Source organism: Culex quinquefasciatus, chromosome 2 (assembly GCF_015732765.1).
Source record: "Culex quinquefasciatus strain JHB chromosome 2, VPISU_Cqui_1.0_pri_paternal, whole genome shotgun sequence".
Taxonomy (NCBI): domain Eukaryota; kingdom Metazoa; phylum Arthropoda; class Insecta; order Diptera; family Culicidae; genus Culex; species Culex quinquefasciatus.
In genome coordinates, this window is record NC_051862.1 from 85650754 (window position 1) to 85664474 (window position 13721).

Consider the following 13721-nt stretch of genomic DNA (forward strand, 5'->3'; position numbering starts at 1 on the left):
TACAGAAACGATTCGTCGAATATCCATATCAGTTCGTTGTTGTGTTCTTTTGAAAGTATGGATAATAATACCGTAGTGTCCCTGTACGATATAACGAAGCACTATTCTGAAAACGTGAGAACTGCTTTCGAGTATATTTGTAAGAATTACAACATTGCAGAACCATCACATGATCAACTCAGGAAAAACCACAGAGGAAAAACTACGCACGTTGTTCTGTAGCTTCAAAACGAGGTATACAAAAGCCCATAGAAGAAGTTCATATTTTAAGTAATCTAACGACAATCGGTTACATAGTGATTTTGATTTAGAAGAATTTATCGTGGAAAACGTGAATTTTGCAAGTGGATCAACCAAAAACGTGGACGAGAATCCATACAATGTTCCATAAAATAAACCGTCTAAAATTCTAAAACACCGCAAAAATCAAATTTTAATTGGGGGGGAGGGGGGGGGGGAGGTCTTCAAAGAGAGGTGGATTTTAACTCAAGAAAAAGGGGAGGGAGATTGAACGTAAATCTGAAACTTTAACATAGCATAAACCGCCATTCCGTGCATCAAATAAACAGAGCAAGAATATTAAAAATCACCACTTTAATGCATGTGGCCTCAAATATATGAAAAAATCGAAAATTAAACTTTTTTTTTGGAAAAATATCAAATTTTATTTGTTTTCATTATACTAAGTACAAACAACACAAAAAAGTCACAGAAAAGCAAAAAAATATTTTTGGCCGCTCGCTTATATGGAAATACCCCATAGTGCAATCTTCTATCCTTTCTTTCTGCCTCACACAAAACACTCATGCACAGTCATTTCAGTACTAAATACTTGTATTATTGCACAATGATTATTCAGAGGAGTTAAACCGTTAGCGTGCCTTTTGATCAACGATGATATGGAAAGGACTTTTTCACAGTAATTATATATTAAATCATTTAAATTTTAATACAACATTTCCCACGACGTCGTGCCTCCCGATCAACGATGATATAAGAAGGACTTATTAAATTGTACCAAAAAAATTGCATTACAACTTTTTCTATCTTTTCACAAATAATGTCTGTCATCAGCCGCGCATTACTACTGCACAATTTGAACTCACTACACAGAAAAAAAAAGTTGAATTTTGGAATGTTGAAAATTTAGTAGGTTGAATATTACCTCTTTATTTGTGTAATATTACAAAAAAAAATGTGTAAAAATGTAAACCTGATGAATATTCATCAAAAACTGATGAAAATTCATAATTTTCTAGGGTAAAATTTATCATTTATTTTGCCACAAAATCTGTCACCATTTCCTGATGAATATTACCATCATTTTTTTCTGTGTAATCATTGCAGGAAAATAATAAGCACTAATCATTAAAATAAATAACGCCGAAAACACAAATATTTCTGCACCGCATCCGCATGGCTTCACTTCTCTTAATCGACTCTTTCATCAATCAAAAGGAGAATTTCCATAATTATTTTTATTTTTTAACATTTCATTGCTATTAGTCTTTAGAAAAGATATTTCTGGCATAAATTCTTGAAAATTGAATAAAAATAGTACACAGAAAAAAATCATGGTAATATACGGATTAAATAAAAATAGTACACAGAAAAAATCATGGTAATATAACATCTGGGAATGGGTACAACTCCCGCCCGTGTGGATCAATCGGACCGCGCACTGGACTCACAATCCAGAGGTTGCTGGTTCGAATCCCGCGGCAGGCGCTCTAAAATTCTTTGTGTAAATATGGGTATCCGGCGTCGTCGCTCCGTGCCGTACTCAAACACTTAGGAGCCCAGAGCGGCGAACTCCTTGTAGATAAAAAGGAAGACACTAGTGGTTGGTACAAGCAATAGAGGCCGACAGCTATAAAGTCAACTTCGTTTTTGATGGGTACAACCTTTGTGTCACAAAATTTTTTGATTTTACCTCTAAAAACTAACTTAATCCACCTATGTGGTTGGAGCCTTCCTCACTCATTACCAACAATGGCTGATATGATGGGGTTGTACACAAATTTAATCTATTTTTTAGATTCGGAATAAAAAAAGTACATCAATATCACTTAACTCGCCATATCTCCAGACATGGTTGCCAGATCATCAATGTTTTGGACTCGTTGGAAATGTCTTTTGATAACCTAATCAACGATGGGTCGGATGATGGATCCGGACATAGTTTACATACATTTAAGTGAGATCCGGCTTCCAAAAAGTACATCAATATCACTTAACTCGCCATATCTCCAGGCAGGGTTGCCAAATCTTCAATGTTTTGGACTCGTTGGAAATGTCTTTTGATAACCTAATCAACGATGGGTCGGATGATGGATCCGGACATAGTTTACATACATTTAGGTGAGATCCGGATATATGTGAAAACACATTTTTATACATAACTTTTGAACTACTTATTGAAACTTCAATCTGTATAAAACTCGATCTATGAGACCCTAAACCAAGTCGAATGCAACAGGTTCGGGCCAAATCGGTTCAACCAGTGCCGAGAAACATGAGCTAGTTTGTTGGTCACATACATACATACACACACACATATACACAGACATTTGTTCAGTTTTCGATTCGGAGTCGATATGTATACATGAAAGTGGGTCTACGACGTTTTAATACAAACTTCATTTTTAGAGCAGGATTATAGCCTTACCTCAGTGAGGAAGGCAAAATGTGTTAATTCACCACTTTTTTAGTGTTTTGTCATTTTTTAAGTCCAGATTGAGGTAAAATTACACCATACAAGAATTAATATTACATCTACAATTTTTCTCATTTCAATTATACACAGTTTTTTGAGAAATCAAACAAATTCAATGGAAGCTCAATCAAATTTAAAAATTCAAATTCAAACTTTTCTCGAATGAAAATTCTAAAAGGAAAAGAGAAGAGAAATACATAGCTTTTCAACTTTTCAATAGCAAAGGCAAAGGCAATAATTTTCAGAAGCCAGAGTTTAATTTTCTGAAAAAGAATAAGACTCCTTAGTTCTGAATTTGAAGGTGCAGAATTAAAAACCCAACAGAAAAAAATAACTTATTGTTCGGGATTTTTACGGGACGTACCCAAAATGAGGAATATTTTTTAAACGAATTCTCATAGGTAAGTTCCCATATATTTTTTATGGAGACGCATGATGTTTCATGTTCGATTGAAGTGAACGTACAATAGCATGATTATCGTTGAAAAACTCATTTTCAATCAATTTCGGAGAAACATTTATGTCAGTTTCATTAATATTCTTTGGATCAAATCATGTTTAACAAATCCTGTAAATTATTTAGATGTTTACAGTTAGAGTAAGTATGTTTTTGCATGAAAACAGGGTTGCCAAGCTGCCAGATAAATCTGGTAATTTCAGCTTTCTCAAGAGCTCGACATAACGTCATGATTCGAAATCCGGACACTTAGTAGCATATCATTTTTGTTATAGCTGGCAAAAAATCATGAAATAAGTTAGAAATGTAGAAATATCATCAGGATGTAGTATAAACAGTCAGTTTCAAGAACATGCATGCAAAATATGTCTTTTCAAACAATTTTTCATCAGAATTACAAAATTAAGATGACTTGTTGTGCTTCGAATCCCGGACACTGATAAAAGCTGATTCGAAATCCGGACAGTAAAAATAGTTAGGTTAGTAAAAATAAACCATGCTCCAAGCTTCACTCCAGATTTTGCCTGATTTTTAGGATTGCTACGTTTTTTGCTATGTAGAATGGATCATTCCCCATAAATATTGAGTTATTACGTAAGGTATTATTTATTTCAAATAGTGCTCAGTTTTAAAGGGCGAAGTGTTGAGAATTCGCCTTTTTGTAATAACTGTAGACACAAGTTGATTTTCCTCTTTAAGGGTGCACAGCAACCAAAGAAGTTGTTGTCTTCTTATCCCGAACGGATCCAATCCTGCAAAAATCCGATTGTAAAAATAGTCAAATTTGTTGTAAACTATTTTGTAACTACTTTAAGAGACGAATAAAAAAATATATCGATAGTGTCCGTAGTTTTGAAGATTCTAAAATATATGTCTGTCTATCTGGTTGATGAGCACCATTAAAGTAGAATTTTCGGATTTGTTTCAAAATGCCGTAAACGCCACCTTGAACTCCGACACTAATTTTAATTTTCAGTTAAGAGCATTTAAAGGACGTGGTAGAAGTACATTTTTTGAGATTGTTTTTCCATAAGTTGATCGAAAACCGATGAAAATAGATTTTTTTACCAATGGCGCTTACGTCCTTTTGAAAACTATTCCGAGAATTGTCCCTTCCCTGAAGATTGGTATGACTTGTGACTACTGCTGGGGGAAAAAAAATCCCAATGTGTAGAATTATTTAGAAAACTAAATGCAAAATGGGAAACTTAATTTTGTTTTTTCAAGGTCCTATAAATTTGGGGAATGAGGCATTCTGGGAAATAGACCATTCTGGAAAGTGGGATTCTGGAGAATGGCGTTCTAGGGGTTTGGGATAGAACCATTTTTAAAGTGTGGCATCGAATGACCTCCTAGTTCAAGCCAGAAATATAGAATTAACAACAACAACAACAACATTTTAAAACGGCAAATTATTAAACCAAATGCAAATCAAAATAAATCATCAGACAAAGTGATGTATGTTTTCAAACAAAATTGTCACCTTCCTTCCTTCCCTTATCCGTCACTGGTGCATTTTGGTTTTCCAGATATTCTTAGTTATTTTTTTTTTTTGACTTGGCAACTTTGCTTGGAAATGATCATATATTTTCAATTAATTTCGATTTTTTTGTGTTTGGGAAATCATTTTGAGCAACTTTTGTTCTATGCTATCTTTACTTCTCTAAATTCATTTTCTTTAGTTTTATCAAATCGAAGCCTCTGTGCTCTCTTGTACTAATCGTGCAGGGATTCCTATGAGTAATTCTTTCAGATTTCGGTCATTAGTTTTTATTGTATTTTTCAATCCGACTGAAACTTTTTTGGTGCCTTCGGTATGCCCAAAGAAGCCATTTTGCATAATAAGTTTGTCCATATAATTTTCCATACCAATTTGGCAGCTGTCCATACAAAAATGATGAATGAAAATTCAAAAATCTGTATCTTTCGAAGGAATTTTTTGATCGATTTGGTGTCTTCGGCAAAGTTGTAGGTATGGATATGGATACACGGTAAATTTTTTTTGTGATCGAGTAATCTGGGGCATAACAAAACTGCATACTGATTTTGACAAACTAAGTAGGGAATATTTATTTCTTATAACTTATAAACACGGCCAAAGTTGACCTCAGAAAAAATATATGAATCCTCTAAATTTGTAGAAAAAATAAATTTGGCCGAATTTTCAGATTGAAGCCCGCCTAGAGGCAAGGTTGTTAATTGGAATAGAATTTAGATTACAGTTGAAAATGTATCAAAAAAAAACTGTGTTATTAAATGTCGATCAAATTGGGTCCTAAAATGAAGCTTAGATTGCTGATATTATTGTTTACAGCGATAAAGCTTATTTTTCTGAGTACAATGACCCTTTGTATGACCACAAAGAGTTTAAAATGAATTTTTAAATCAATTTTGAAAAATTAACCTCGCGGTCCTTCTTGACAGAAAAGCTCCTACTTGACAGCTCGTTCCAAGGGGACCATAGTTGATCCACCGAAAAAATGTTGTCTTGTCAAAACAAAATTTTGCATTAAAATGAAAAAAAGTGATCAGAAATGGTTTTTAATCGTGTTTTTTACCGTTGTACATAAAAATTGACATAGGGCTTTAGTACCCATTTGAAAATCTTTCTATAAAAGCAGTGCAATTAGAAAAAAATGTTTGAAGTAAAAATATTCTATGAAATTAAAACCAAGAAATGCGATGATCCCAGATTGGCCAGCATCCCATAAACACGCTATGCTCGTTACTGCGTATCATCATCATGCAACTTGTGTTTATTAAATCTGTGCCAACACCAGCCAACAGCTGAAGATCACGACCAACTCGACTTTGAAGTGACATACACGCTGCAGCCCGTGACAACAGATGGTTATGGCTAATTTTAAAATTGCTACACATTCGCTACATTGTCTTCTACGAGAATAAGAACGCCCAAAAAAATCGTAGAAAGTTCACGCAGTAGTATTTAGAACGAAGTGGCATTTTCATTCAAAGCCAAATCTCTCGAGTATAAAGAAAACAATCGAGCGCGGAGGAGCTCAGCAACTCGACACTGATGAGCAATTAATTAAATAAACATTTAAAACATGCAGGCGCCTTCAACAACGCACAAATTATAAAAATAACTGCCACACGAGTGAGGCGCCGCGCGAAATAACGCACTCTTTGAGTATACCAACGAACTTTTTTTTTTTTTTTTTTGTTGACTCCTCTTTATATGACAGGAATAATATGTGACATAAAATAATGCGAATATTCTCACACTCCCCGGTCCGAAATTGACGAAGGTATGTCACAGTGAATTTTATCACGCTCGTGTATGCGTAAATTTTGCAACTCTAAAATATGCCTTGCATTTTCATTTCGATTTTCAGCTGGTGGTGGAAGTGTGCCTATTGGGAAATGCGCACTCTGTTCGAAATGATTTCAATTTTCAACCGTCGCACGCACACACACACACAACCACCCACGTGTGTGCTTTTTCCCGCGAGACCGCCGGAATTGGCAAAATAAATATTAAGAAAACCCGTTCGGAATGAATAATTATTATGATCAGCGGAGGCACCGTGCTCTCTCTGCGGGGGATTAAAATATTTTAAATTATTGTCAGAATAAATAATATTCGAAATTCAATTACCTGGCCACCCTCTGTGGGTCAATTGTGATGAGAATTGATCAATTATCCAACAAATTGTGCAATCGAGGGAAGTTTTTCAGGAAACATTTGAATTAATGATTTTCCTTTTTCATTTCCAATTGTTTCAGAAACAACGTAAACAGAAAAATCAGCATCAACCGCATGGTTCCGATGAGCCCCAGGAATCCGTTGGAGACAATGGCGAGACCGGACAAAAGTCACCCCCGGAGGAGGAGCTGAACAATAACAAGCCATACGTCGTTCGACATTCCGACGTTTGGGGACGGTAATGGAAATTTGTGGCAATTTTAAATCAATGTCAAGTTTATTCAAAAAGAATCATATTTATTACAGATATTTAATTGCTTCGCGCAACCTTAAAGCCGGAGAGGTGATCATTCAGGTTGAACCCCTGGCAGTGGGTCCTTGGGCGGAAAGTGACCCCGTTTGCCTGGGCTGCCATAGAACCTTCGAAGTGGGTGCAAAAACAGTGCGGTGAGTAATCTTGATATACCATGCGGCTCCATAAAAATAGTCTTACGCCAAATTAACCATTGGTAAGGTAACTTTGAATGTCTAATACGAAAAATTCACCAATAAATGTTTAGCATTAGCATTATTTCGTTCAATTTTTCATTCATATATTCAACATTTCAAGCATTACTATGTGATTAACTTTCTCGTTAAGATCAAAAGGGAATCAAACCCTTACAAAGCGAACACCGTAACCAATCGCCCACGGCTGCATAAATGAATATGAGGTTTAGATTAAATGAATAAAAAGTTCAACATTTTATCAAATTCATAAGAAATAGATTACAGAATGGATTCGCTAATTCGAATAGAATCGCATTCTCTGACAGCTGTCAAAAGCTTGAAACCACGTGTGCGGACATTTTCGAACAATGGTGTTGAAACGTCAACATCAGTTGACAACGGGTTTTAACGGTTAGGGGACCACCGATGCATAATATTTTCCTGATGAAATATAAAAATAAAAGTTACTCAAATTTATTTACAATACTTACTTTTAATATTTCTTTACTTATTTTTACTAACCCCTCGGTCATTTCGGTTTGTTTTGGTTTGTTGACGTTTGTCTGCTTTTTTACTGGGCTACGGCCCAGTTATGGAGCGCCCAGTTAACGAACAACAACTGTATTTCAATTCTGATTCAATGACAACCTGGGTGCGGAATAGTGGTTCGCAAAACGGCCTCAATTTGGAACTGTCAAAGTGGAACCAATTTACTGTTCGCCAAAAGTAGAGAGTATTGTTATCGATCATAAAAAATTGTTTTTTTTTTTTTTTGGAAGAATGAAAAAAATGTATGGCTTTTGAGGACCTGGAGTTTAAGTCAAGAAATCTTAAGAAAGTTACAGGCGAGATCGTCATTTTGTATAATTATGAATGGAAGTTATTAATGGAGTCGATGCGGTTTTATCCATCCAAAAGTTGTCTTTATTGCTTGATTCCGTTTGAAAACCTGGTATACTGAAAATCTTCTCTGTTTGTTGGATCAGTTTCGCTAGAATTAGCGATGTTTTTTGGCTGGACCAGAAAGAGCTGCAGGATTAAAAAATCAACCAGGGAATTTATCTGCAACATCGCAGAATGACACTCTCGCCGCAGTTCTTCGTCACCCGTAAAAAAGAGAAACCTCTTCTAACCGATCGATATTTGAAAATACACACTATTTTCCAGCAAAATATGTAAAATATTAGAAAAAATGAAACACAAGCTACTGATTATAAAACAGCTCATTTTCCAGTAAGAAAAAAGTCATGCTTGTGCTTGAACAGCCTCCTACTTTGTGGATGTAAACAAAGTGGGACCATTCGAAAATCACGTTACGCATTCTCTCTATTCATCACCCAGATGACAACTACTTAAAATCTAATTTAAACTGTTTTAATTGCATAATTGTTAAAAACAAATCAAATGTGCAATCCGTTTTTCGACCCGAATTCATTTTCTTTGTGAAAAACAGGACACTTTGATAATGTTAAAATAATGCTATTTGTCAATGTTTGCCTAACAGCATACGATTAGTTTTAGCGGTTCAAACTTTGAAAATGTTGTTATAATCATTTCACAATCATCATAATAATCACGTTCTCAAAAACCCTTTCGTAAAATTCTGTTCTTTTGTGAGGAATATATGCAAACCGAGATGCAAACTTTGTTTCCACATAAAAGAGACTTTTGGTGTGAAATGTGAGTAAATGTACAATTTCTTATGAGTTTCCAAAAAATCAAAAAATTTCTTACATCCAAAGTTAAAGCACGAGAGCAGTTCTCTAGAATTTCGGTCATTCGATTTTTTTTGTATTTTTTAATCCGGCTGAAACTTTTTTGGTGCCTCTTTTTGAAAACAATGTTTTCAAAATTTTCAAATCAAGACTAACATTTCAAATGGGCCAAACATTCAATATTACGCCCTTTTAAAATGTTAGTCTTGATTTGAAAATTTTGAAAATATTGTTTTCGGAAAGATCGGAAAATTTTACAAATTTTTCATATAATAACATTGAAAATCGGACCATTAGTTGCTGAGATATCGACATTAAAAAATGGTGGGCTGTTTGGGTGAGACTTAGAAAACATCAATTTTCCTGTTTTTAAACCTTTGCATTGCAATATCTCAGCAACTAAAGGTCGTATCAACAAAGTCCGAAGAAGCAAAATATAGAGAATTTTCTCAGCTTTTCAAACATATTTTTTTCAAAAGTGGGCAAACATGTGCACTAATTTAAAAAATGAAAAACTGCGACTATTTTCAAAAAAGTCACCTAAAAATGGATTTTACATGAAAACGGTGCACTTTATCAAAATTTCACTGAAGTACTTTTTGATTGCAAATTTGATTTTACATCGAAAAATGAAGTTGAAAAAATTTTGCGACCAATATTTAGATTTTTTGAAAAAATCAGTATTGATTCAAAAATTCATAACTCGCTCAATGATTTTTTGCACAACCTGGAAATTTCTGAAAAGTTGGCATTTAATGTCCTCTAAAACATATCAAAAAATAAAAAAAATTAAAAATAGTGTTTTTTTGCAAATCAAGTTTTAGTGATAAAAAGTTAAATAAAAAATCACCAATTTTTTTTTACCGTGTATCATTTTTTTCCAGTGTAGTCCATATCCATACCTACAACTTTGCCGAAGACACCAAATCGATCAAAAAATTCCTTCAAAAGATACAGATTTTTGAATTTTCACATATCATTTTTGTATGGACAGCTGCCAAATTTGTATGGAAAATTATATGGACAAACTAATTATGCAAAATGGCTTCTTTGGGCATACCGAAGGTGCCAAAAAAGTTTCAGCCGGATTAAAAAATACAAAAATTAAAATTAAAGAAAAAAGACCGATTTCGTAGAGAATTGCTCACGAGGGGATAGTCCTCATGAAAAACAACGTGAGGAAAGTGCTATTTTGAGAGAGTATAGTCCTTTCGCGTGTTCATTCGTTCATTGGAACAGTTCATCCTATTGAGTGGTTTATATGGACAAATGACCACCACATAGTCACCGAACCATGGTGGCCCATACGTCAAAGGCATGGTTCAATTTGCTGAAGGTCTTGGGTTCGAGTCTCGGTACCGGTATTTTTTTTGATAGATGAACTTTTTTTGGAAAATGAACCCATGAGTAAAGTACTCTCGTTAATTTCGGGATTTATTCTCTCCGTCCGCACAAAGTATATTTTACTACCGAACCGTGCTCTTTATCCTCTCGTATGCAGAACTCTCGAACTTTTTTAAACTTTTGAAAATTATATATAAAATATTTCAAATCATATTCAAATATCTTACAAAATTTATGTTTTTCCCTCAATTCCAGATGTCCGACCTGCAACTGGCGCATCTGTTCTCCCACCTGTACCGGACTGACCACCCAGCACTCTCGCCTCGAATGCATTCCACTCAAAGAGCACGGCGTCGCCAAACTGCTCGAAACCTGCTCATCCGCCACGCAAATAAAACTTGCCTACGAAGCAATCCTGGCGTTGCGATGCCTTCTGCTGAAACGCACTGCTCCGGATCGATACGAGAAGTTGCTGGAAATGGACGCCATGAACGAGCGCCGCCAGCAGATTACGTCCCTGTGGAAGCGTAACCAGGAAACGATTGTTCAGCGGATTCGAGACGAGTGGAAGTTTGAGGAATTCAGCGAGGCAGAAGTCCACACCGTTTGTGGAATCATTGAAGTTAACGCATTCCAGATTGGTCCGACTGAGGTTCACGCCAGGGCGCTCTACCCGGAGGCATTCTACATCATGCACGATTGCACGCCCAACACGACCCATACCGACCAGCCGGGAAGTCACGAGCTAACGGTGAGGCCCACCAGGGACCTGAAGGCGGGTGAACCTCTCACTCTGTCGTACTCGTACACCCTGCAGGGAACGCTCAAGCGAAGACAACATCTGTGCGACAGCAAGTTCTTCTGGTGCCAGTGTCCACGATGCGTGGATCCAACAGAGTTTGGAACGCACTGTAGCACACTAAAGTGCGCCAAATGTCCCAAAGGACTCGTTCTTTCGTCAAACCCACTCGACCAGGACGCCCCCTGGAAGTGCAAGAACTGTCCCCACACGATCCCGGCCCAGAGCGTCACCCAGCTTCTCAACGGTCTCTACAAAGAACTCGAATCCATCGGCGGAAACAACGTGGAGCTGTTCGAAAACTTCCTTCTCAAATACGAACCCATCCTCCACAAAAACCACTACCTCTTCCTCTCCGCCAAACACTCGCTCTGTGAGCTGTACGGCAAAGCCCCGAACTACCTCATGCACGAACTGACCCTGGATCAGATCAACCGCAAAGAATACCTCTGCCGAGACCTGTTAACCCTTGCCGATAGCTACGAGCCCGGCCTTAGTCGGCTCCGCGGACAGCTCATGTACGAACTGCAGGCCCCGATCATGGTCAAATCCCGGTATCTGTTTGAAACCCAGAGCATCACGCTATCCCAGCTGAAGCAAACTCTGAAGGAGGTGGCGCGACTGTTGAAGCAAAGTGCGGAGATCTTGGGCTTCGAACCGCCCGGATCGGCGGATCATGAAATGGCAGTGGCCGCGAGGAATGCGTTGCGGGAGATGGGTGGTTGAGGGTTTTTTTTTTTTTTGTTTTGTTGTTAATAAAATTGTTGAGTTCAAAGTGAAGGTATTGTTTGATATCACAACATCCATTTTCATCTATCCAAGATTATTTGCTTCTAATACCGACTTCAACCTAAGTGTACCAGAAGATTAGCGAATTGTTTTTGTTCACAACAATGTCTTTGGTTGAAGGTGTATGATTATTCGCCATCTTCTGTGTTTTTAACGTTCATAATACCTTTCATGACAACAATTATTGTGTAGTCTGACTGCTTCGCTATGTTCCTTGGCAATTTTTCAATATTTAATTCTTTGGTTTACTTCTATTTTTCCTTCTGTACATAGCAGTTATTAAATGTTTTTAACCCATTAACCGATGCTGATCGCTGTCTTTATCATGACCTTTATCAACGCTTGGTATAAAACGTCAACATCCTAACGTTTTATGTTCCACATCCTGTGACTCACTCCATAGCTTCTGGAGTTAGCAACCATCTAGAAAAAAGTACAATGTCTTGAATATTTATCAATTCTAGATTTTTTTTTAAATTTAATATATCTTTATTGAACATTCTTATAATAATAACATTTCATTTACATTCTAAGTGGCTTAATGCACTTTATCTTTGATGAATTCTTCGTTTTATTATTAACTGTTCACATTCTTTTATTAACATCAAATTGTTTTACATTTTTGCATTCAATTCAATACATTTGGGTAAAAAAGAAAAATAACTTAACATCTAATCCTAACTTAAATCTTAAATAAAAATTCATTGAAATATTCAAAATCACTAGAACTAGTAAACGACGAATTTTATTTCAAGATGAATGCTCCAAGTATTTTTACTAGTTCCTGGCGAGTTTTGCACCCACGCAGTGTTGTTGTCATCTCGATGAAAATGTTCAGAAGTTCTTGTGGTGAAAAAAGGTCACTGCTGCCTTCATTCGTTGATGCTGGTTGGTTTTCCCTCGGTTGCTGACTGATGCCAGGAGGTGTTGTATTCTCTGCAACTTTTTGCCGCTGATTCAACGGCAATGACTGCAGATTTGGAACCACTCGAACAGATCCCGCTCCAGGTGACACCAAAGCAGGAAAATCCACGTCCGTGAAAGTTGGTGGTGTTTTGAGACGATTTGGTTGATTGCCTCGTCGTCGCTTGCTGCCGAATTTTCACAAACTCAGCACGTTTTGGGCAGCTCCGATTCTTAGTAGAATGGTCGCCGCCGCAATTGAAGCATTTAGCTTCGATGTTCTCGTTGATTGTGTTGCAAGCTTGAGTTTTGTGCTCACCTCCGCAGGTTGCACAACGACTCTTGATGAAACAGTTCCTTCCACCATGCCCAAACTGCTAGCAGCTCGAACATTGTGTCACGTCACGGTGCACTGGACGATAACGTTCCCAAGTCACGATGATGTTGAAAATTGCCCGAACTGCCTCAGCTCAGAAGGTGTTGTCGATCCTTTCTCGAGATGAACCAGGTACAGTTGATCACGATACTTGATGTCCTTGTTGTGTCTCGTCATCTTGAAGACTTCGATCACGTTCAACTTAAGAGTTTTGAGCTCTTCTTTCAACACACTCACATCCATGTCGTACAGGCCTCGGAGGACCTGCTTCATGGGGCGTTTACCTGGATCGTCATGGCTGTAGTATTCAATCTTTGTGTTGTTCAGGAAATCCCGAACGTAGTTGTAATCCTTTCTGGTAGGTAGCAGAATTTTGAGTCCATCAGCACACAAGCGAATGGGAGCTCGTAAAGCACCAGATTTGATAAATCCGGTCAGCCACTTTCGCACCGAATCCGATGACGAT

General features: G+C 37.0%; 1 protein-coding gene across 1 annotated transcript in view; it reads left to right on the plus strand.

Moving 5' to 3' along the window:
• The window catches only part of LOC6046811 (SET domain-containing protein SmydA-8), a 31251-nt gene extending 19338 nt beyond the window's left edge, over positions 1 to 11913 (plus strand). The window contains exons 3-5 of the mRNA XM_038256404.1: positions 6921 to 7078; positions 7147 to 7287; positions 10644 to 11913. Of these exons, the coding sequence (XP_038112332.1) occupies positions 6921 to 7078; positions 7147 to 7287; positions 10644 to 11913 (1569 nt within the window). The remainder of the gene's footprint in view (positions 1 to 6920; positions 7079 to 7146; positions 7288 to 10643) is intronic.
• The last annotated feature ends 1808 nt before the right edge of the window (positions 11914 to 13721 follow it).